This window comes from Bos indicus, chromosome X (assembly GCF_029378745.1).
Source record: "Bos indicus isolate NIAB-ARS_2022 breed Sahiwal x Tharparkar chromosome X, NIAB-ARS_B.indTharparkar_mat_pri_1.0, whole genome shotgun sequence".
Classification (NCBI taxonomy): Eukaryota; Metazoa; Chordata; class Mammalia; order Artiodactyla; family Bovidae; genus Bos; species Bos indicus.
Window position 1 is genome coordinate 131,660,787 of NC_091789.1, and position 26,331 is coordinate 131,687,117.

The window sequence follows — 26,331 nt, forward strand, 5'->3', positions numbered from 1 at the left end:
CCTGTGAAATCTAACAGACAGGAGCCTGGATGGCTACATACAGTCCATTAGGTTGCAAAAGAATTGGACATGACTTAGTGATTAAACAATAACAAACATGAGGTACAAGCTGAATAAAGTATTCTATTATACAACTGGATAAAGTGCTTTACTTCACTAGACCTTCCATTTTACTAAGAAGATCTACTTCAAGTCTTTAATGTGAACTATGTGGCAGAGGGGAAAACCTTAGGAAGATAGGTCGCTGAGGTCAAAGAATGCTATTTATGGCACTGCTATGTCAAAAAAGAATGATCTAGACCTTATATGAAGTGATAGCCTAACCACTGCTAAAGGGTGTTTCCTTGAATGACCTAGATTGTCAAGTTATTCACATGTCATTCACATTCAGAGTAGATGAGGTGAGTCAAAATTTTACTAAGATTCAGGACAAGCTTTTAATTATAAATATAGTATATAAATACATTCTCGAAAGGTCCTCTGTTGACAGAGGCTGATTAGAAGGAACTACTGCAAAAAAATCTTATTAACACCTTGCTAACTTGGAGAGTTGACTCATTGGAAAAGACTCTGATGCTGGGAGGGATTGGGGGCAGGAGAAGGGGACGACAGAGGATGAGATGGTTGGATGGCATCACTGACTCGATGGACGTGAGTCTGAGTGAACTCCGGGAGTTGGTGATGGATAGGGAGGCCTGGCGTGCTGCAATTCACGGGATCGCAAAGAGTCGGACACGACTGAGCGACTGATGTGATCTGAACTTGGAGAGATGCTGGAAGGCGTTGCAGCCTTGAGGTTTATTGCTATGTGCAAAACAGTCATTTCAGACGATTTTGAACGATTAGGTTTCTATACCACGTGGCTAAGGCAAAATAAGACACCATTACAACATATCCATTTCTGTCCTTTATTGTGCCCTTCTTTGCAAGAGATGTTCCCTTGATATCTCTAATTTTCTTGAAGAGATCTCTAGTCTTTTCCATTCTAGTGTTTCCCTCTATTTCTTTGCATTGATCATGGAGGAAAGCTTTCTTATCCCTTCTTGCTATTCTCTGGAACTCTGCATTCAGATGGGTATATCCTTCCTTTTCTCCTTTGCCTTTTGCTTCTCTCCTTTTCTCAGCTATTTGTAAGGCCTCCCCAGACAACTATTTTGCCTTTTTTTTTTTCCCCTTGGGGATGGTCTTAATCACTGCCTCCTGTACAATGTCATGAACCTCCATCCATAGTTCTTCAGGCACTTTATCAGATCGAATCCCTTGAATCTGTCATTTCCACTGTATGATCGTAAGGGATTTGACTTAGGTCATACCTGATCTAGTGGTTTCCCCTACTTTCTTCAATTTAAGTCTGAATTTGGCAATAAGGAGTTCATGATCTGAGCCACAGTCAGTTCCTGGTCTTGTTTTTGCTGACTGTATAGAGCTTCTCCATCTTCGGCTGCAAAGAATATAATCAATCTGATTTCAGTGTTGACCATCTGGTGATGTCCATGTGTAGAGTAGTCTCTTGTGTTGGAAGAGTGTTTGCTATGATCAGTGTGTTTTCTTTGCAAAACTGTTAGCCTTTGCCCTGCTTCATTTTGTATCCCAAGGCCAAACTTGCCTGCTACTCCAGGCAAGTATCTCTTGACTTCCTACTTTTGCATTCCAGTATCTATGTTCAAGAGTTTGCTCACATTCGAGTCCATTGAGTCGGTGATGCTATATGACCATCTCATTCTCTGCTGCCCCGTTCTCCTTGTGCCTTCAATCTTTTCCAGCATCAGGGTCTTTTCTAATGAGTTGGCTCTTCTCATTAGGTATCCAAAGTATTGGAACTTCAGCTTCAGCATCAGTCCTTCTAATTAATACTCAGGGTTGATTTCCTTTTGGATTGACTAGTTTGATCTTCTTGCTGTCCAAGGGACTCTGAAGAGTCTTTTCCAACACCACAGTTTGAAGGCATCAATTCTTCGGCACTCAGCCTTCTTTAAGGTCCAACTCTCACATCTGTACATGACTACTGGAAAATTCATAGCTTTGACTATATGGACCTTTGTTGGCAAAGTACAATCTCTGCTTTTTAATATGCTGTCTAGGTTTGTCATAGCTTTTCTTCAAAGGACGAAGTGTCTTTTAATTTCAAGACTGCAGTCACCGTGGGCAGTCATTTTGGAGCTCAAGGAAATAAAATGTCACTGTTTCCACTTTTTCCCCTTCTACTTGCCATGAAGTGATGGCAACAGATGCCATGATCTTGGTTCTTTTAATGTTGAGTTTCAAGCCAGCTTTTCCACTCTCCTCTTTCACTTTCGTCAAGAGGCTCTTTAGTTCCTCTTCACTTTCTGCCATTAGAGTGGTATCATTTGCATATCTGAGGTTATTGATATTTCTCCCGGCAATCTTGATTCCAACTTGTGATTCATCCAACCCAGCATTTCACAAGATGGACTCTGCACAGAAGTTGAATAAGCAGGGTGACAATATGCAGCCTTTTCATACTCCATTTCTAATTTTGAACCAGTCCATTGTTTCATGTCTGGTTCTAACTGTTGCTTCTTGACCTGCATACAGATTTCTCAGTAAACAGGTAAGGTGGTCTGCTATTCCCATCTCTTCAAGTATTTCCCAAAGTTTGATGTAATTCACACAGTGAAAGGCTTTAGTGTAGTCAATGAAGCAGATGTTTTCCTGGAATTCCCTTGCTTTCTCTGATCCAACGTATTTTGGTAATTTGATTTCTGGTTCCTCTGCCTTTTCTAAACCCAGCTTGTACATCTGGAAGTTCTTGGTTCACATACTGTTGAAGCCTAGCTTGAAGGATTTTGCGCATTACCTTACTAGCTTGTGAAATGAGCACAACTGTATGGTAGTTTGCACAGTCTTTGGTATTGCCCTTCTTTGCGACTGGAATAAAAATTGACCTTTTCCAGTCCTGTGGCCATTACTGAAGTTTTCCAAATTTGCTGACATATTGAGTGCAGCACTTTAACAGCATCATCTTTTAGGATTTGAAATAGCTCAGCTGGAATTCCATCACCTACATTAGCTTTTTTTGTAGTAATACTTCCTTAGGCTCACTTGCCTTCACACTCCACGTTGTCTGCCTCTAGGTGAGTGACCATACCATTGTGGTTATCCAGATCATTAAGATCTTTTTTTGTATAGTTCGTCTGTGTATTCTTACCACCTCTTCTTAATCTCTTCTACTTCTGTTAGGTCCTTACTATTTCATCTTGACTATCTTTACATGAAATGTTCCCTTGATATCTCCAATTTTCTTGAAGAGATCTCCCGTCTTTCCCATTCTATTGTTTTCCTCTATTTCTTTGCATTGTTCATTGAAGAAGGCCTTCTTATCTCTCCTTGTTATTCTCTGGAACTCTGCATTCAGTTGGATATATCTTCCCTTTTCTCTGTTGCCTTTTGCTTCTCTTCTTTCTTCAGCTATTTGTAAAATTTCCTCAGATGACCACTTTGCCTTCTTGCATTTCTTTTTCTTGGGATAGTTTTGGTCACTGCCTCCTGGACATAAGTTCTTCAGGCACTTTGTCTACCAGATCTAATCCCTTGAATTTGTTTGTTACCTGCACTGTATAATCATCAGGGATCTGATTTAGGTATTCTTTAGCCATAAGAATTATAACTTCATAGACACAATTTTTATCATTTCAACTCCACTAAACTCAATTGCAGATACAATAAAATATTCTTGAGCTTTTAGTCACTGGTCAAATATATGACCTGTAAAGACATCATTTATGACTGCTTTTATGGTTTACCTTTCAGATGATAATTAAGTGCTGCTTAACTTGGTAGTAGTGAAGTCGCTCAGTCGTGTCTGACTCTTTGCAACCCCATGGACTGTAGCCTACCAGGCTCCTCAGTCCATGGAGTTTTCCAGGCAAGAGTACTGAAGTGGGTTGCCATTTCCTTCTCCAGGGGATCTTCCCAACTCAGGGATCGAACCCAGGTCTCCTGCACTGCAGGCAGACGCTTTATTGTCTGAGCCACCAAAAACTAAGTAAAACAAACTGCATTATATCCCTTTTCCTTCTTTTTCTTTTTAAAACTTAAGAGTGTGAAATAGGATAGCTCTGCATTTCATGAAAATAGTTTAACTGGCTTAAAGTCCCTAGTTTGATGTCAATCATCTCAATATACTAAAAAGATAGCTCTGAATGTCAGTAATGCACAGGACTTCCCTATACATTTCAGAAACTGAAGACTGATTTGAATTCACCAGTGGAAATATTACTGATGCTTAAACAGTGTGTCATTCATAGTCTGGTTTTCTCATTATTATTTTTGGGGTATATTTATTAAACTCTGAAAGCCTGAAAGTCACTGATAAATTGCTCAAAATAGTAAGTGGAATTGCTAAATTTTAGCTGGAATTATAGAACAGTTATTCCTTTTTTTATTCTCCATATTATATTAATCGGAAACCAATTTGGGGACACCCATGTCTCTTCTTCTAACAGCATGCAGTATTTTGTAAGCTATTATATAAATCCCCCCAAAAATTTTATTTACTATCTGTATAGTCTTGGTTCTATGACAGTGAAGCATATGTTGTTAATATAAACCTTATTTAATACACATATGCTCAGTGAACTATTAGCAAAGTAATTTTTGAAGGGCTAAATCTAGTGTGTGTGTTTGTTCATTTATTTTTACCATCAGTTGTATTAACTATTCAGATAGGAGAGAGAGATCACTAACTATGTATGACAGTATCAAAGTACATAGACAGTGTAGCTCAACTCTACTTTTCATTAAACCACACATGAGATCTTACCATATATTCTCTAAAAACCATAATAAAAGAGACGATCGCCAAGAAATATCCTTGTCTTTTATAGATAGGCAGCATATATCTTATTATAGCAAGTTAATTCAATAAACAGAAGTATGAAAGTGTCACCCATAAATTATTTAGACCAGAAATTGGTAGTATAGTTTTTTTTATTACCAAGATATTATCATTTTATATAAAAGGTCTTAACATGAAGAGATTTGAATGCAGCTTGTTTCTACAATTTGAAGCTACAGTTGATAGACAGAAAATGTGACGTAGATTACAGTGAAGAAATGCTAATTCTTGAAAGTGAAAGTGAAGTCGCTCAGTCGTGTCTGACTCTTTGTGACCCCATGGACTGTAGCCTATCAGGCTCCTCCATCCATGGGATTTTCCAGGCAAGAGTGCTGGAGTGGATTGCCATTTCCTTCTCCAGGGGACCTTCCCGACCCAGGAATCGAACCTGGGTCTCCTGCATTGCAGGCAGACGCTTTACCGTCTGAGCCACCAGGGAAGCCAAGAAATGCTAAGTCTTAGGAACCACTGAATGAGGCTGACCAAGGAATATGGCTGATCAGGGATAGCACTCTGGGTTAAAAAAAAAGTTACCAGAAATCTCTGGTATTCTTATTTCCTTACTCTTGCTAGATTCTATTAATGGCCAAGGTCTGTGTGGTTCTAATACTGTATCTTGGCACATTCTGGTATTGAGAGATGTAAGAATAAAAGATCTTACAAACTGTCCTAATGAAGTAATCTAGTTTTTATAACTCCAGTTGTGCAATTTGCAGAATACAAAAAAGCTTGTGATCAGCTTCTATGAAACCTTTTGAAGATGAACAAATATGAAACAATATAACCTGAGTTCCAATATTTTTTGCTTATCACCAATATACTATGGGGCTTAATTAATTAAAAATGAGATTAATACTTGTAAGTAATTGCTGAGTCCATTAAAGCCCTGACAATTTCATGTCACAAAAATATAAAGAAATGACTATGACTAAAATCTATTTGGAATCTAACACTGAACAACGGGGGATAACTAAGTGGCACTTTAGACATGTAGGGAATTAAAAGTAGCTTAATTGTTTTCTATTTTTTCTAGTGGCAAGGAGAGAAAACACATAGTTGGGTATGAACATGAGATGATAAGGAATATGATTTTAAAACTTCAGAGAGTAAAACAGAAATTTTGAATGATCATTTTTTTTTTTTTGATCAGTAGTTTTAAAAAATGAAATTCTAGTAGTACAAACATAAACAGTCTCAATGAGAGAAGGAAAGGAGATGTAGTTCCAGTCAAGATAGTTACAGGAAATTCCTTAGTAAAAGCTTTTAAGGAAGAGGGTACTAGAAATGAACAAGTGGAAAATAATACCAATTGCTTGCAAGAAGAATACCAGGAAGGCAAATGTTCAGCTGAGGATTGTTAAGAAGCTGAAGACAGAACTTAAAAAAAAAAAAATTTTTTTTTTTAAATCCAAATGGGAAGGTGGTAGGTAGTATATGACTTCAATGGTATTTTAGGTGTTTCCTGCAAGGAGAGAAGTCTTTACACTAGGAAATTTAAAAGACATGTGTCTTGAGATAACGGCCTATCTTATCAAAAGAACTACATTATGGTCTCTTTGAACTAGAAGAATAATCTTAGGAACTGAATGAATAATCTTAGGAACTGAATGAATTTTTGGAATTTATTTTAGGGTCACCATCAGAATGCCTGAGACATTGTTTAAAGAGAGAGTTCTCTTATACAAATAAACCAAACTTTGCATGGGTTCTTCAGAGAACACAGTGATAAACCTGACATAGATACATGATAAAGTTTTAGAACAGACTATTAGTGGGAGGAGTTTCATTTTTTAATTTCAGTTGAATGACCAACATGCATTCAATAGATATGAAACATTTTTAACTGGCTTCCCCCATCTGCCCTGGACAGTATCTCTAGGTTGGGAGACAAGTGGAAAGCCAAGGGCAGTGAGCCTTGCATTTGATAAAATTTTGCATGATATCCTTATGAATAAACTGGTGTAATATGGACTGAGTGATATTACTATTAATTAGTTGGAGCCAGATAAGGATACTGAATGACTGAATGAAATTAGCATATATAAAATTTCAGTTTGAATGCCCCACAGCTACGTCCTTGCTCCTTTCTTCTATAAAATGTTTTGTGTGTTTCCTTATTCAGTGAAGCAGTTAAAAACATAGAAAGGATACTTGGAACCTTGGAGGATTATTCAACAACAGGAGGAATGATTAGTACCATAGAATAAAACTGAGAGTCCAAACTTTCTTAACAGGATTGAATATTGCTAGGTGAAAAGCTGAAAAGTTAAAACTTTAACAGCAAGAAAAATAAATAGTTGCATTTAGGTTAAAAATAAAGTAAATAAGTGTGGGGATGCTACTTGACATAAAAGCATCATATGAATCGACAGTGAGTAGGTTAAACTAATATAATCATGTCCACAAAAATATCATGTCTAGATTGCTGCAACAGTTCCAGTACACATGGCATGGAGACACTGAAAAGAAACAAGGCAGACAGATGCGGGTAACCAGGATTGTGTAGAACTTATGTCACAGGTTATAAAGTTAAGGTGATTATATGCATTCAGCTCGGAGATAAGGCAACACAAATAATGTCTGATAACACAATTCTACTGTACACTTTTGGACATGTACAATGTGCAGATACACAAGAGAGCAAAGGTGAGGCCATTATGCTGAAGAGAACCATAAAATCTTAGAGTTAGAAGAAGCAATCACATTCAGTTGTCCCACTGACTCTGGAAGCCCTGATTGGTAGCTGGTTTTTGGCTCCTTCTTAAACACAGGGTAAGGAGGAATCCTCTAAACTGACAAAAACCAGTTATCCCACTCTTGGGCAAATGCAATCATTGGAACGTTTTCCCTCATATCAATCTAAAATCACCCTCCATGCATCTATTATGTCCTCTGGAATCTTAAAGATCATTCATCCATCTTCCACATGTCAGCCTTTCAGTATTTTTCTGATTTTCAATGTCAAGACCCACAATGAGTAGAAAATTTATAAGAAGTCAGCTTTTATATCACTACCAGGAAGACCTTTTAAACTAGAGCTGTCCAACATGGAATGCCCTGTCTTTGGGGGCAGTAAGCTCTAGGTCCCTAAAATATTCAAGCAGAGACTCAGTAAAATTCATCAAGTGTATAAAGATATTTCCATATTGGGTGTGAGGATGATATTTAAAACTCTAATTTCTATGGTGAGATAGCTAATCATTATGCATATTTACACATAGCATGGCACTTGTTATATGCCTCCTCCAATAAAAAACAATTTATCTATTATTAAATTAATTCTTCACCTTAATATAAAACATTTAAAATGGGTTCTATAGCATTTACCAGAGAGACACTATTCACAGCAACACACACAAAAAGTGTTACATATCTAAAGAAGATTTCAAAGTTATGGCTAACTTTTCACTTAATTATTCAGCAAAGATATTCAACATTTGTACAGAATTATTTTTAAAATTGTAAACATCTTTTCGACCTCCAGAGCTGAGGCACACTCCTTCTAATTAGGTTAATAAAAGATGATCATGAGTCTTAGAACCCAGGATGCTAAATCAAGAGATGGCTCCCCAGCAAACTCATAGGGTATCAGAGAATAGAATACAAAGTGAGGGGTGGGGCTTACTGTCAGAGTTGGCAGTGGGTTGTGTTGAAGCCAAACAGATTCCAAGCTGTCCCTGCTCCCTGTTCTTTATAGAAAAGGCATGAAAACCCCTGCCTGTTGACATTGGTAAAGAACAAGGAGAAAATAGTAGAGATGCTAGAGGAAAAAAGGTAAAGTTCAAGTTTAGTAATGCTGAAGTTATGGGCTATTTTCTCTCACTAAGAATCCTAAAGTGAGTGCTTCAAAATACCCATTTCATAAGGTTATAGAATAGACTCAAAATTAGGGCAACAACAATTTAAGGAAAATATTAAAAGAAAGGAAGCAATAAAGTCATGGATGAGAAAATTCAGGTCTTAAATGAATAAATCTTAGGTATTAAGTCAAGAAAGCCTACAGATCATTTATCAGAAGAGAAAAAGCACAATAAATATACCAGATTCAAAATCATGGAAGATATGGGGTTATAAAGGTGGAAGAAAGAGAAAAATTCTGTTTAAAAAGGTTAAGATTTCCCTAAAATGGACATTCAAAATACAGTATAATTTTCTGTATTTGGTACTCTGTCAATAGTAGGCTTTTCTGATGATCAAATTCCATTTTAGTTGTACTATAAAACTGGGAAGCATCTTCTCAATCATCAAATATTTACCTTGTGGTCAGTATAGTATCATGGCCTATGTATCATACTGACCATAGATTAATATTTCTTCGATTGAGAAAAAATTCCTAATTTTATAGAAATAAATGAGAAGTTTTAGACATCTGGTTTCAGTTAATCAGCATATGAGATTAACCAAGAAGTATTTTCCCCAACCATAATGTTTAAGGAATGAGCCAAATCAGAAATAGCTCAAGAGTGATATTATTTGATCCTAACCAGCTTTATAAATTTTGCATAAGTGATAAGTACCTTAAAATGAACAAAGAATATCTTGCAGTATCTCTCAAAGGATCATTTTTATATTATCAATTGGTTATTAGGGGAATTATTGGCATAGTGTAAAAAGGAGGCTGAATACTTTGAGTTATTTGCTCTGTTTCATGCTATCAGAAAGATTTTTCTTATTTTTCAAAGATAATTTACAAACTTTTGTTGTAAGTAGACTTACAAAAGAGTTAGATATACTCTTAACATAGTGCCTGGCTTGTAATAAACAAACAGTAAATGTCTGTTGAATGAATGAATAAATACACACTTAGAACTCAATAGACTATATATTGATACAGCAAAGCAAAAATACAATACAGAGGTTTATTTTACATTTTAGTAGGCTGAATTTAGATATTGAAATATTAGGGAATCCAGGATTAAGAATGTTAAAGAATTTACATCTGTAAAATGAATCTTAATAACTATCACTCTTATTTTCAAACATTCTATAATTTCTGTGAGATAACCTAGAAAATTGATCTTATTGGAAATTTTTATTTGTAATAGAAACAAATATATATGAAATTTTCAAATTACATATCAGAGACAATAACCTAGAATTCTCAAGGATGAGGTTTAAATATTAAAATATTTTTAATGACCAATTGCCACTTTTGCATTTAAGATATATAATGATAGGTACTTTTTCCTTATTGGATGTCATATTAGTGAGTATTTTCACATTAAAGACAAAATTTCAGTGTAAAAGATCGAGCTATTAGGACCAACTATTAGGGCTAAAGTGCATATGACTAAACATAAGAAAGTTTGAGAGGCCAGAGGAAGGAATTTGTGAGAACACTGGAAAAAAGAAGTAAGGGAGATGGTTTAGTAAAAAGATTAAAGCCAAAGTCACAGGTGAAAAAAACTGACCACCAGACACAGTAGTTCTGAAGTCCATCTCTGAGTTCTACGTTCTAGCTTTGAAGGCTAGACTTGCTATGTTTTTTAGCTACTTGTCTCTGGCTTAGCTGTTTTCATCACAGATATTTGGGATAAGCTGACATTACAGGAAGACCCCCGTAAAGAAGGGTGGGAAAAAGTCACAGCATTAAGGCATTGGGCAGGCAGGCAAGGAGCGACATACCACTCTTGAGTGTGTATGTGTGTGAGGTGTAAGCATGAATGTACAGCCATTGTCATTTCTTCCAGCTCCTTCCATCATTTTTGAAATAGTCAACAGGTAACTGCTGCATTTTCTAGGGTGATATATGCTGGGATTGGGGCTGGGTTCTGAGGTGGTATGTAAGTAATTACACAAGACTACCGCTTATATTATAAACAATTATATTATATTATAAATCACATCAAAAAAATTTGAGGAAATACACTAACTTGAAACCAACTAAACCATATCATCCCTCCCTACTCACACTGAGTTACAGGAAAAAGATATATGAGAAAAACAAATTCATACAAGAATTTTTAAAGCTTTAACTTTTAAAAGAAGTTACCTCTGGAGAGTAAGAATGAGGGTTGCTTTTTACTTTATCATTTATCATTTGATACATTTGTATCATAATATATACTTTATACATATACAAATGTATCATAATGATACATTTATCATTGTATTTTAATTAATTTGTTTATCTAGCAACAAGTAAGTTACTACTTTTCAATAAAACAATAAAAGAAAAACATGTAGGAAAGTTTAAAAACTTCAAATGCATGTTTTATACTGTATCCCTATTATGTCTTAATCTACTATCTTCCACTAGTTGGTAACCATAGCAGGTAGACTTCATATACAGAGGGGAAAAAAAGCAGCATTTGTGACCTTCAGCTTTGGCAAGGGCGACCCAGATAAAAGGAGTTTAAACTTAGAACAGCTTCTCATAAAATAAGCTAGAACAAATTTTACTGAGAAACTGACTATATGCTACCACTGATCTGAAGAAAGGGGATTGCCTTTTGGTGTGTGAAAATAGTAACAACTAGCAGTGTGGCTGAACTGCATCATCTTTCTTGGGAAAACAAACTGTAAATCATAACTAGTCTTAGCTATACAGGTGAGGGGTTGTCATTCTTGTATGTGAGTTCTAACTCTTCTCTGTCCACACCTTCTGCTGGTATGACTCTGCAGCATCTAGAATTCATTCTTTAGCCAACTGAATCTGGCTTCATTACTTATTATGAAACTTCTGAGAATATTTTCCTGGCTGATGCAGGCTATTGGCTATTTGCTAAAGTACAAGTTGCAATTTCAACACATTTTACGAATGAATCAGGACGAAGTTAGGTGTTGGGTGACTTCTGAGGAAGGCAGCAGATTTTGGTAGGAAAATCAACTACCAATGGGTGCTGAAAGATCTGGTTTCTAACAATAACTTGCTTATCTAATATGTCATCTTCTTGTGGCCTTCATCTTTGAAATGGGAGTACAACAGGAAGAAAATGGTTTCAACATAGAGAAAGTGACTATAAATTAGCTATAATATCAATACAAAGAGCAGTAATTCTAGTTATTAGTATCCTAGCTTTGTGGTGCCCAGCATGGAGAAGGTATGCTGAACACATGCAGTCCTGCCCTTCCCTTTACAAGATACCCAAAATAAAGAATTTTGTAATGTTTATTTTATTTTATTTTTAAACTTTACATAATTGTATTAGTTTTGCCAAATATCAAAATGAATCCGCCACAGGTATACATGTGTTCCCCATTCTGAACCCTCCTCCCTCCTCCCTCCCCTTAGCTTTAACTACTATATAATAAAATGGGAAAGAATTAGTGATAAAAGGGTTACAATTATTCATTCCTTCACTTACTCATTTATCCAATACTGCCTGGCCTACTATGGGCCATATACTGTTTTGGGCACTGGGTATACAAGACAAGAATAAAATCCCTGTTCTTTAGAAATTTATACACTGGTGGGTAGAGATGGAAAATAAACCAGCTAACAGCATTGATATTATACTCAAAGTGATAAAACTGTGAAGAATATAAAACAGGGTAGCACAACCAAGGATGAATGGTGGGGGTGGGGCAGGGAAGGGACATCTGGGTCAGACTGGGCTGTTAGGGTAGATCTCTCTTAGGGGAAAATATCTGAACCTGAATGGCAAGATCTATAAACAAATATTTCAGTAAATATATATGAAAAAAAAAGTGAAAGTGTGAAAGTGGTGCTCAGTTGTGTCCAACCCTTTGTGACCTCGTGGAATATATCCTACTGGAGTAGGTAGCCACTGGAGTAGGTAGCCATTCCCTTCTCCAGGGGGTCTTCCTGACCCAGGGATCGAACCCAGGTCTTCCCGCATTGCAGGCAGATTCTTTTCCATCTGAGTCACCAGAAAAGCCCAAATATATATGAAGTAACTTCTATTTGGAATACAAAGTTTCTTTTGAGTTCCCAAATGTCCAAAGTCAAAAAGGAAAGGAAGAGTGACTGATAAGAATGTGAAATGAGGGACATTTCTATTTTAGCTCCTAGAGCACAGCTAACATATTATGTTGAAATATACAAAATTGCTGATACTTCATCATTTTGACCTACAAAAACAGCAATTCATATGATTCAACTCAATAGCTGGCACTGAACAAAGTTAGGTCATGTAGTCAGGTAAATGTTATTCAGTGAGGTTTGCCAGGACTAATTCACTATTTAAGTATTGTAATTGCCCTCTTTGCTTAAATCCAAATCTGCATGAAATCTACATAAATTACATAATTATAAAACATTTATTGGATAGACTTACAGTGTGTCAAAAATGGAAACTAAGTGCTTTCTGGCATTACCTCATTCAATCCTCATATAACCTCAAAAAGTAGGAACTGTTACCACATCATCTAACAATTGAGGTCTAGAGGTGTTAAGTAACTTGATCAGTCATACCACTTGGAAGTGGTAAAGTGACAAAGCAAAGATATGAACTGAGGAATGTCTCCAGAAACTGTATTCTAGCCGTTGGTCACTCAGTGTTCATAGGAAAACATGCTTATTTATTTCAAAGGTCAACTACATATCTAACTTGTTACATTTTCAAGGTTTATGTAATATACATCCTCTTTCTGATATTTAACATTTTATTAGGGTCAAGAGTTTCAAATGATGTGATGTGATCTGGGGTGTGTTTGTATATATACACTGAAAGGGTGAAACACTACTGGAACAAATATATTTGATGATACACATAATAGTACCGAGGCTCATGTATCAATAGATAGTAATGGTAGACAGTTTGCTACACTCCTGTTCTTTATGATCTTACAAATCAAGGTTAGTCTAAACTCATAATCATTTCATTTCCTTTGATATTTAGGCAGGGGCATGTGATGCAGCCCTGGCCTGTGAAATCTAGGGCTAAGTCTGCTGGAAGGATCTAGGAAGTTTTGATTTTACAAAAAATACCAAGAATAGGGTCTGGTCTTTGGGTTTTGGATGCTATCTTATGAAAAGTGATGCTCAGAGCTGTTGGCATTACAGAAAAGTTAGCTGAGTCCTGACATTACAGAGCCATGACATTTATTCCAGAACAACTCCATCTCTGAACTTTCAGTAAGTTAAGATAATTAGCTTTTCCCCATTATCCAAACAAAAAAAGGAGGAGGTGTGATTAAAAATCCAACCTATAACTAATACCAGAATCATAGCTACATTCTATTTTATATCCAATCTTTAGTGTTTATGTCTCCCTAACAGTCTTTCTTCAAAATCAGGTAGTACAGTATTAAGAGAGTATTTGTTTTTGCTTTCTAGAGTTTTTTTTTTTTAATTGTTAATATTTATTTATTTATGGCTGTGTCAGATCTTCATTGGAACACATGGGATCTTAGTTCCCTGATCAGGGATGGAACCCACATCCCCTGTGTTGGAAGGCAGATTCTTAACCACTGGACCACCAGATTTTTCAATATCTATGTCTTACATAAGCAGCCAAGAATGGTGCCCTTGAACTTCACAAAAGTGACATTTTTAAGGTTCTCTACTACTCTTTCTCTTTTTGGTACCTGTCTTTTTATTCACATTGCTTGTATATCTTTTCCATCTATTCCCTTTAGACCTGAACTGTAATTTAAGATATTATTGATGATTATGCTCTTCCAAACTCTTTGTGCTTGAGCATAATTTATCTTGACAATAAATAAAATAGTAAAAAGTACTGCAATATTTTTATTTTCAACTTGCTCCTTTTTTTCCTTTAACACAATTTCATATTCTGAGAATATCTTCCCCTTGCCCATATACTTCTTACCTGAATGTTCTTAAAAATAAAATTCATAGCATTTAGAAACTCTTCAGGAAATTACTTCAGGACTCTCAAAATGATTGAAGAGGATTAATCTATCTTCTTCTGCATGATATTAGTAGTCATTATCTAGCCTCTCTGCCTAGATTATTTAAGATATTAAGGCACTGAGCTGCACATTTTGTATAGCTCTTAAATTAGCAATGGTGTGCAATGGCTGTTAGAAACAACAATAACAACAACAACTTTAAAGCATACTTCTTGGCAGATCTCATTTTGAAAGCATCAATAAATATCCTAGCCAGATAACCTGATAGGTATTGTAGCTAGTAGGTAACATTTTATCCATCACCAACTCTCATCCCTGCTAACAAAAAACCCCAGGATTTGCTTTAGATTCCTAAGACCAAACTAATAAATGTGTAAATTGAATGCTGATAGATTAGGACAATGAAAAAGAGCACATTATAACTTCATTGAGTACCCGGAGGCACCAAAAATGTATGGCTGATAAAGAGTGCTCTTTTAATTGCCAAGAGGGAAATCAGCAGGATTAAGGGATAAAGCTTTCAAAAATCTCACCTAAACCGCATAGTATGGCAAGGGAAAGACAGCTATTAGAAGCAGACTTCAAGCTGTATTAACCAAAACTATATTTTAGTGTTACAGCAGATGATTTCTGAATAAAGAATATTATATCTTTATATTTTGTCCCATAACTTTATGATTAATACTCCTTGAAAGCTGCATAGGCTGACATAATTTATAATTTAATTTCACTGAGGTATTATAAGGCTTACACCTCAGTAAGATTCCAAAGTGCTAATTGGGATAATAGGAAATTAGTTGTCTTCTCCCAAATGCCAGTGAAGTAGGTCAGGATAATTAATATGCAAGCTGACTTTTCAGTCAAAGGAAAACAAGACAGGTTTCATCTGTGTACTTTTAGTACTATCCATTTAGATTAAAATGAGTTCAGCCTGAGAAAAATCACAATATGACTCAGTTAAAGAAGTGAATTTCAAAATAAGACAAAAGGTAGTTCAACTATGAGAACATTGATTGAAGTATGCTCTAAGAAGTATGCTCCAAAGAAGACTAAATTTACACCTCCCAAGCAGGGCCAAATTCTACATGTACAAAGAAAATGAAAAAAAACATTCAGGTAACAGATGTAGGTATATCTTGCTTCTTAAATTGCTCTGTAAACTCATAAGCACTACATGATACAGATCATGAAATGGGTTTGGTTGATGACATAATTCTTTTGTAAAAGTTTATTTACTTTTAATTGAAGGATAGTTCCATTACAATGTGTTGGTTTCTGCTATACATCAACACGAATCAGCTATAGGTATACGTATGTCACCTCCCTCCCACTTCCCACCTCATCCCACCCATCTAGGTTGTGGTGACATAGTTCCTAATCCTTAAAACTGAAGATAGGCTGTATTTTAACATTTTCTCCCATGGCTCCTTCTGTTCACTTGCCTGATATTTCCTATCTTTACTTTCTTGGCAAACTGAGAAAAAAGTTTGGAGCTAGAGACATGAAACTTATTTCCTCTGCAGGTCTGTACTTGGTTAGTGCAAATTCACTTTAGTAGGTCACAACGCATGCTGGCCTTCAGCAGGACAGTTAGTAATACACTGCTGCTAGTCTTTGATTCTAACAAGCATGGTAGCCTGCTGACCTGAGTGGTAGCATAGTGAGCACTCCGTGTGGAGGGCTATAAGTCTGAGGCTGATGGGATGGCCACAGCTTCTTTCCTGTGTATAATTTTGACTCTGCTGACATAACACCAAGCAGCCTGATTTGAATAAGCAGCCTAAAATACTTACTCCTAATGGCCAACTCAGAGCAGTCATGAATAAGACACTTGCCTTAACTAGACATTAAAGATTCTGTTGAAAACACTGATTTTTTATAGCTGATGTTTCCCAAATGAAGTGTTAATCAAATTGTATGCTTCTCAATATTAGAAACAATAATGCAGAAAAACCATCATTAATCTTCTAGGCAAGCATGAAACGTACTGCCCTGATGAGAATGGTTTAAAGGACACTGAGACATCAAGTGGCAAGATTTATAGAAAAATACCCAGAAATAGATGGGGCTGTGTAAGACAGTGCACGGCCACCTTTGGTGAAACAGACTCGACTGCAATAGCCCAAGCTGCACCACCATATCAAAGTGTAAAGGCAAAATACGCAATACCAAGTTTACCTACACATTTCCTAGGGCTGTTCTCCCTTATTGCAATCATTCCACAAAGAGAAAGCCTGCTGAAAAAGATGGAAAGTACTGAGTAACTGCCTACTTGACCCACTTGGGAACCTGAAGGAAAAACCCATCCACTTGGAGTGCATCTGTAAGCTAAAAATACATTCGATCAACAAAACAGCAAAAAACTGACAATAGAAGAGAAAATAATCCAATGCCATCTAACTAGAGATGCTCTGTAGCCTAGTGGAGCCTGAAGGAAGGGCAAGCAAAGGCCTAGCTTTGCCTTTCAGGTCCTAGGACATATTCTCCATTCTAGTCCTCCCTACACAATGACCAGGAGGAAGTGCTAAGTATCTAGCTTAACAGAAAAAGACAGCTTCAAAGACTTCTACGTATGGCAATGAAGGAATGTGTTGTGAACAGGATTCTCTATTTCAGAGGGCTGTGCCTAATTTCAACACAATTCATTTGAAAATGGCAGAGATGAAGTATTTTCCCTAATGCATTTGTAAAATACTGAATAAACCTCCCATACTTAGTTGCAGCAGTTATGCAGTACCCGGACAACAGTCAAAATGAGGTTTCTAACTTATCTTTAGTTAAGTTTTAGAAAACAACTCATTAATCATCCTAACATTAAAAATGTATGATCGTGCTTCCCAGAACTCCTACAGAGGCCTAATATGGTTCCTAGATCTTTCTTCTACAAGATTCTTTTATAATTTCTAATAGATGTGAATGTTATGAGAGCTTGGCAGGTAATCAACTTTCCTGAACCAACAGTACACCTTTTATAACGGTCCTCATGGAGATTATGACTACAACATACTTTATATGGAAACTGCTTCAACATGTGAATTTTATTGTAAGCAATTCATATTTTGATAGTAGAAGAGGTCCACTAAATTTTCTTGTCAATAATCTCCAAAGTAACCCTCATTTTAAATAAGCCAAACCTGAAATCGATATGAGGTTCCTGACTTGTTGGTAACCTGTGAGCTTTGACTTGTTTTTCCAGTTGTGATGATCTTACACTAATATATCCTTTAATCAAAGTCTCATATACTTTGTGAAATGAGCTGAAGGACACAGTCTGTTGGTATCCTTTAAAAAGAGAAGTCTAATGCCCTCATGGGACCAGACCAGTAACTGTGGTTTCATCAACACTGGCTTGGGTCATCTGTACTAACTGGCCCATATTTCATTTATTTATTTAATATTTCATTTTGAATAAAGAGATTTTATATTATTTCTTCGGTATTTTACATTCAAGTCTTGGTAAGTAGTAAACATATTGTTTTACCTACTTTTTTTTTGGGGGGGGGGCACATAAAGCGACTTGTAGGATCTCATTTCCCAGACCAGGGACTGAATCTGGTTGTGGAATTTTTAATGCCAATAAGACAGAGGGTTGCTTAAATGACTTCTCTCTCTCAGGAGTTGATTCACATAAATTGAGCTTTGCAATCAACATACATACCAGGCAAGTACATGGATGCTTTTGGCAAACTGGTTTCTAGAAACAGATTCTGCTATTTGGAGTTGATAGAAATGCTATATAAAATTTCTGCTTCAAACAACTCTTTTGGATTTTTCCTTTCAATCTTCTAATAGTGAAAAGGGAAGTTACATATGTATGTATGTATGTATATGTATGAGTGTGTGTATTTTTTGTGTATTTACTTACTTATTCAACCAAGGTCCTGCTAACACCTGCTTGAAGCATTTATAGCTTCTTAACCCAAACTCAGAGGTCAACAACTGTGGACCAAAGGGATGATGCGTGTGAGTGAGAAGAAAGTAAGTAGATAAGAGGAGGAAGAAAAACGAATGCCATCGACCTGAAAAGGCAAGTGAGTAACTGGAGAAAATAAATTATTTCTTCTAGCTGTGAGTGTCCTGAGATATAGGCTTCACTACTCATCCTTTTTCCCCCCCAAGTTATGAAAGTAGGACACCAAGGGATACCTAACTTCCTATGCAGCAAGACCATTATTTTAAGAAAAAGGGGAAACAAAATTCTGTTTTCTTAAAATAAGAAGTTTGAAAGGTTAGGAATCTGTGTGTACAGGCTAAGAATCTCCATCGACATACTTACTTTTGTCTCCTATGTTTTCCCCTGCTGCCTCCCCTTCCTCCTCCTCCTCCTCCTCCTCCTCCTCTTCCTCCACCTCTGTGGGCTGCACGTCATCCTGCGGGTCACAGGCACTAACTGGCGCATTCAGACAGCAGTGGTTGAACCCGCTATCTCGTGGCAGAGTGAAACTTCGAGGCTTGCCCCCGTTTCCATTTAACACTTGCATCCGCTCGCTCTCAGCTAAGGGGTATGGCCCATAGTGATCCTGAAGGTGGCACTTCTGCGTTGGCAGGGTAGACTGCCGCCTGTGCTCGGGGGAGATGGCCGCCGAGTCAGAGAAGACAGAATCCTCCAGGGGCAGAGTCTGAAGATAGTGTAATCCCGAGCTTGTCAGGGGCGTCTCGATTAAATCCTGCCAGGAGCGCCGCTGACTGGCTGTCTTGCGAATGGGGGACACCACACTGCTCCCAGTCACTTCCTGGCGAAATTCCTCATGGGAGGATTGCGACTGGGAGGTCTCTGTGGAGGACAGCCGGCTGTGTTTCGCTTCCACATAAGGACTGGCACAGCTCATCTGTGGAAAGGAGACTCTGATCAGTCTCCCAGAAGTAACAGACCACTCCTATCACCAAGGGACACCTTTGATTCCCAGCAGGTAATATTTATTCTTTGAGTGAATGACTACTCACCTTTTCACGTATCTCAAAGGTAGGCCCCAGCTTAAATTTTCAGAGACTGAGACATGGATGTATTGAAATACAGCTATGCTGGGCTCTCATGTAAAATGTGACATATTCGTGCAAAGTTTCACCACAATCAAAGTATAAGGGAATGTGAGTGCCTATATAAGAAATATTCAGCAACTAAAAAACAAACCCCAAGTTTTAAAATCTCTACGTGTTAAAAATCCTGAAGAACTGTTGTCAAATTCATATTTCCAGATTTTACAGAGTCTGGGGATGAGAGCAAGAATGGCTTTTGGATGTAAAAACAAGGTGATTCTCTCTAATGAGACACAACCCTTCCTTTTCTTCAAAGGTGGACTGTCTGCTCCTATGGAGCCAAGGAAAAGTTTTCTTATGGTCTTGTCAGTTCTGTGGCACACTCTAGAGTTAAAATGTAGGAAGGATAAGATTATACCCTGATGGGGATTAGCATTTGCCTTGAGCACAGCCTTCAGAATACATAAACATAAAAGAGAAATGGAATGTTTTTATCAGTGGAATTTAAAGTTTGGTAACATGTGTTACCGCACAAAGCACAACCAAGAAGGACTGGCATCAAGTGAATGTTGTTAAAGACTTGGAGGCACCCCTACTGGGAGGAGCCAGGTGTGTTCAATGTGGTCATTACGACTGAGGCTGAAGTTGTGGCCAGGAAAAGCCTAAGGTGAAAGTACATCTACCCCTTTGGGTAAAGGAGTTCAGTGGCATCTTCTGTGGGCAGTTTATCCACCCACGTGTTAATAACAATGTGGGTAGTTTCCTTCTTGAAATTCACAAGTTGCTATCATTAAAGAGCAGTTTGGTCAAGCAGTTTCCCTTTCTTTCATGTTTACAAATATTTTATTTTTAAAGGTTTATTTATTTGTATCTTTTGGCTGTGCCATGCAGCATGTAGGATCTTAGTTCCCCAAGCAGGGATGGAACCCATGCCTCCTACATTGGAAGCGTGGAGGTTTAACCATTGGACCCCCAGGGAGTCCCTACAAATATTTTAAAAGAATATTCAGATCCTGACTTTTTAGGGAAAGAGGGAAAATATGATACAAACTATATCTTGTTACTGACTTCATTATTTCATTTGTTTAGTTCATCCTGGCATTCTGTTGCACTGCAGCATTTATTAAGGAAGTGTGTATATGGACATGTGTATACAACTCTGCATTTTTTTCTACTTTTCTTCTTTTTCCCTTAGGTAAGAGACACTATCATCAAACATTTCAATTAAAAATGTGACTTCCCTTTCAGTCATTAGCCAAAATATTTATCCATTTATTCCATTTATTTATTTCAGAAATATTCACTGAGCACTGAATAAATAAGTATCAGTGCTGTGCTAGGCCACAGGGATGAACAGATGAATTGAATGGAGTCCCTGTTCTCAAAAAGTTCACAGTCCAGTTCAGTGAGCTGTTTGCAGTCCCAAATATGCCGATTTAGTATCTCTGGATTAGGCCTGAGTATCTGCATTTCTAAAACATTCCAGAGCTGATCCTTATGCATAGCCAAGGTTGAGAAGTGGCCTCGAATTATATCAACATCTTGCATAGCACCTTTCTTGTTAAAAATCCCCTGGAGTAACACAGAAGTGGAATCAGGTTGGTTGCTATTGTTACCTAAATCCAGTTTCCATTACCTATGTGGAAGATTCAGTCCCAAGATAGGCAGAATGGACTCTTACGTACCATGACCATGCAATGTACAGTCTTTAAAATGGGACAGTATTGAGACTCTTTCAATAATTCTGATGAGCATAAAACAAATAGGGACAGTTAAAAAAATCAAGGTACAGTCTATACACAGAATGATTTAAACAAGTTTAAGAAGTTTTAAGAAGGGTACCACATAAACACATATACATTAAACCAGATCCCATAGCTATCTGAAAAGCTACCTACCAAAACATGTTCAATACAGATATAATATCAATTTTTACTACTGTTTCTAAAGAACATAGGAATGAACTTTGTTAGCGTAGAATAGATAAGGTCAATTTACATATCTTTTTCCACAAAACTTTTTTTTTGTTGATAGTTCATGAAGGCTACTCTGATACAAATGGTATGTTTTCTTAATAAAACTGGTAAGATATTTCTAAGTGTGGAATCTGTGGTGACTGTTTCTCCTGATTAAATATTCTTTGTATACTTAAAGTTTCTCCCTTATTTCTTTTAGGCTCCCTGTTTTCTTTCCCCCTGAAAAACCCAAGGTCTGACAAGTAATTCACCACACAATGTTTTTTAACATAAAAAAAGGATGTTTCAGATCCAAGAATCCAATACTATATTGAGTACATTACTATTGGCAACTTACAGAGGGAGGCCGTGGGTATGTATCGTAGGGGGGAGGAGGGCTGTCCTGTTTAGGTGTTGATGGAGTATCTGCTTCTTCCTTGTCACTCTCACTCCAGTAATCTGAAAGTTCACACATATGGATACATCAATATTCCATTAAAAGTGTCTAGCCATATTTTCAGTAACACACACTACCAGCTAACAAAAGGAAGTTTAAATTCCATTTCTAGACACTGATCCCCAGCACTGGCTACTCTAGGTCCAACAACTTTTATTTTCAGCTGGGATTTGAGGAGAAAGAAAGAGTACAATCACCCAATTCCCACTTCCTTTTAAAGCAAGCAATTACACATAGCTGCAGTTTTAAGGAGTTACGAAAAAGATAATGCATAAGTCAAATCAGCTTTAGGGTATAATTCCAGACCAAACTACTTGAAACTTCAAAGAATGAATGCTGTTACATGATGTTTCTTAAAGGGGTATCATTTTATCTTAAAGATGAACACTCAAAGAAGAAATGCATACATTGCTGGAGATCTCTACAGATATAAACAGCTCCCAAAATAATGTTCTCAATTCTCTTCTCTGGCTTCAGTTCACTGGTTATCTAACAATCGCTGTTTCCAGAGTCATGCTGACACGAGTCTCTATAACACCATACTCCCACCTCTACTTGGAAACACATGGCAAACCTTGATTCTTGCCAAACGCAAAAGGGCAAATCTGCTGATGTGGGCTGTAAGCTCCAAACTTCTAGAATTACTTAAAAGGGTAGAAAATGTAAGCCGCTAGACAAAATGACTTGGTAGACCTCAGGCAAGAGGGAAGAGGAAAAACTGAGGTACACTGGTTGAATAAAATACAGCACAAAGGTCAATCATCAGATCTGTTCTACCAATATTTCAACCACCCTATAACTGCTGGGTTAATTTTTTGTGTTTACAAGGAAAAATCTAGAAGTATCACCCATATGAATTTCAAATGATAAAAGAAAAGGTAGCCAAACAAAAGGTTCCTTATTCTTATGAAAAGCTCCACCACAAAAGAACCACTAGAAGGCTTAACTAATACTTAGATGTAGGTGAAAAATCATGGCACATATTTTTATAGGTACCTTTTTCCATCTAGGAATTCCCATATTGTAATATTTTTATACATTTTCCTTGTGGTGCTGATTAATAAGTATAATTAACATTTACTGAGTACTTATTATATGCCAAATAGAAAGTAGTAAAACTGGGGTTTGAACTAAGAAATTGCCTTGTTCTAAACCTTGAAGGGTTAAATTACTGGGACACTTTCGTATGACTTAGTTTAATGTGACATTAAAGAGAGAGTTTAATGTGACATATATTCATGATTTTTCAAGCCTCTGTCCTCCCTGCTAAAGAATTTGGTCAAAATTCTTTAGCAATGGAGAGAAAGTCTCTGAAAATCCTATTCCTGCTTTAATTATCCCCTTTGAGTAAAAGAAAAGCAAAGACTATAGTTAACCTAAATTTGATATCTGGTTTTTACACTGGGTCACACTGGTGATGGGAAGCGTACTAAGTTTCCTCCCAAATATGAATTGATGTAGCTATCTAGAAACGGACCCAGTAAATGCTAGTCAGAAAAGCATGGACTATATATTCGTGCAGATGCAGCTTCAATGTTTGGCTGTACCAACTGCCATTTCCGTGCTCTTGTGAAGGTGACTTAATCTGAGTCTGTTTTGTTATCTGTAAAACGGGGCTAATAAACACCACCTTTCAGAGTTGTATGAGTGGGGTACTATGGTAGCACATATTTAAGTGCCTTACACCTTGAAAGCACTAAAAAATATTAGGATTCCTAATACTGGTGGATTGGCAGGTAGCACACTAGGACAGTCTGTCCCAGATCACACAGGAAATAAATGCCTGGTGTTCCCATCTTCTTAGCCATCAATTTTTTCTTGTAGCAAGTTCCAGCAATGAAAAGTGAATTCTGGAGCTCTGGGGCCTCAGTTGGGTAGTTGTGTGGGAGCTTGAATACTACTGGGAAATTATTGCTGGAGGGAGAGGTACTAAGCACCCCTCCTCCTTCTCCCAAGCAGTAGGCCTGCCAAGATCACTCTGCTCTTACCCTTCCTACTATTTCTAGAAACTATGACACCTGTGCTGAGTTTTCCCTTCACCTTTGCACTGAGACTTTGGGTCTCAAGGAGTTAGCACTTGAAATGGTCCAATCAGCACATTGAGAAGGAGAGGATAACTATTTTCTTAAGATCTCTATGACTAATACTACAAGTGACAGATTCAGGAGATTCTCTCTACTTCCCGCCCTAATCCCTCCTTCCTTGATAAATGAGGAAAAATTCTAGTTTGAAATTTGATGTAATTCTTGGTTTGCTAAAAAAGAAGCACCATCAAACCAAATTTTTCGTGGGTTGTCTAAGAAGAGGTTGAAATACCACTTTGTAAATTAACTTCATTTCATACACTAAGCCACGTGTCCCTGAGAGAGTAATGCCAGGGAAGAGCCTACAGAAAATTCAGGCCTTTTTGGGTTTGTGTGGAAAATTACCAGCACACTGCTGCCCAGAGGCTGAAACCAGTCTGATTTTCATTCTAAGAGCAAATTAATTTATTTTTCTTAGCTCTCTTATTTAGCACGGAATGAATGGATACTTTTTAATGTCTCTCGCAGTGATATTCAATTTAACAAGTAACTAATCATGAATAAACAGTGCCATCAATAGAAGAGGAAAATTTCCACTTCTCATGTTGATACAAAGAATAATCTGAAAAAAATTGACTTTTTCATCTAGAACTATCAAAGAAACACAATGAACTTTATTCATTTTTATGTAATTAAAGCTTTACAAAGACCTTACGTGTGATTGAAAATAATGTGTCATGAATGTCTGATCTGAAGCTGGAAAAATACAAAAAAGGATTCGCAGACATTAGCCAAATTATGATCTTGGCAAAATTCAATGTAACCCTGTTTTCTCTACGTAAAATAATGCATAATGAAAAAGATCCTCATATCCTTTATACTGCTGTAGTTAAAGACAGCAAGTCACTAAACTTTTAAGTCAATGAAAGAGTCACTTCTAAGCTATACTCAGTATTTAAATAGAAACAGTGTTTGGCAGTTATTCCTTTGCATCTTTCTGAAATATTCCCAATTCTCAAAGAGCTTTATTTTGTTTCAGGTTTAACTTCAGTGCTGAGAATGGTACTCAGATGTCAAACAATTCTATAGAACTGTGGTGTAGACACGTGCATCCAGCAATTGACTATATAGGATATCGTGAGACCTAACCCCATATAAGGTAGGAAGTCTAATATGCTTCTGATCCATGTCAGAGTGTCTGATGAATGTATACTCTAAGGGGAAATCTAAATTATCTCAGAGATTCTGGTTGTAGAGAATTGAACTGTAACTTTAAGCTTCTACTTATGATTATCTACCATTTTCTAGTAGGCACTAAAATAAATGCTCACATGACAGACTATGGCAGCATGAATCCATGGAATAAGTATTTTTTGGAACCTGCATGTGCAATGTGACTTACCAGTTCTTTCATCCATAATGAATTTTGGTTATATAATACCAAGTACAAAGGAAATCCACTAAAATCAAGGTCATGCTCAGCTTCAAAGCAATGTCGAGTGACAAAATACAGAAGTTAAGCCTGAAAATCCAAGTTTCCTTATTCATGCAAATTGACTTTTTAAAGATTCATTTCCCTATCAGCACATTGCCCACACTTCTAATTCTTGCATCTTAAAAAACAGAGAAACAAATCTACAAGCACTTTTAAAGAACAGCTTTCATGCCTTTTAAAAGTAATTTGAAAAGGGGCTGGTGTGTGTGTGTGTGTGTGTGTGTGTATTTAGTTCTCTTACTATAACTGTAGGCCCATACATTAAGTAGAAGAATTAAGCAGGGAATAAACCTTTAACAATGAAGAAATGTGACTTAATTACTGGCCTGACACTTCATAGTCCTTGCTGGGTTTGCCTGTGCACAGTGATTTGATGGAGATGGCTTCCATGTTATTTGTGGATGTACCCATGCTGCTTCTACTCTCAGAAATGTTTTATTTTATTACTTCTCATCCTGTGAGAACCAGTTCAGATTATGTCCACATAATGTCTTTCCCATTTCCTTCCTGGAAGAAATCTCTCCAGACTCATTCCCATGGAATTTGGTTTGTACTTTTCCATGTCTCACTTTCTCTATTTTACTAAGAGTATCTTTTCTGCTACAATTCAATGTAATTTCAGGCAGGATGAGTGCCTGCTGCTGCTAAGTCGCTTCAGTCGTGTCTGACTCTGTGTGATCCCGTAGACGGCAGCCCACCAGGCTCCCCTGTCCCTGGGATTCTCCAGGCAAGAACACTGGAGTGGGTTGCCATTTCCTTTTCCAATGCGTGAAAGTGAAATGTGA

At 37.0% G+C, this 26,331-nt stretch overlaps 1 protein-coding gene and 1 non-coding gene across 6 annotated transcripts in view; both read right to left on the bottom strand.

The window, feature by feature from the left end:
- CNKSR2 (connector enhancer of kinase suppressor of Ras 2) overlaps nt 1-26,331 on the bottom strand; it is a 285,732-nt gene that overhangs the window by 28,215 nt on the left and 231,186 nt on the right. For all 5 annotated transcript variants that reach the window (XM_070784406.1, XM_070784405.1, XM_070784408.1 and 2 more), the window contains 2 exons: nt 21,929-22,029; nt 18,915-19,467 (listed from right to left, as the gene is read on the bottom strand). In XM_070784406.1, the coding sequence (XP_070640507.1) occupies nt 18,915-19,467; nt 21,929-22,029 (654 nt within the window). The remainder of the gene's footprint in view (nt 1-18,914; nt 19,468-21,928; nt 22,030-26,331) is intronic.
- Nucleotides 5,226-5,297, bottom strand: TRNAC-GCA (transfer RNA cysteine (anticodon GCA)). Its single transcript has one exon. It is a non-coding gene; the product is annotated as a tRNA-Cys (tRNA).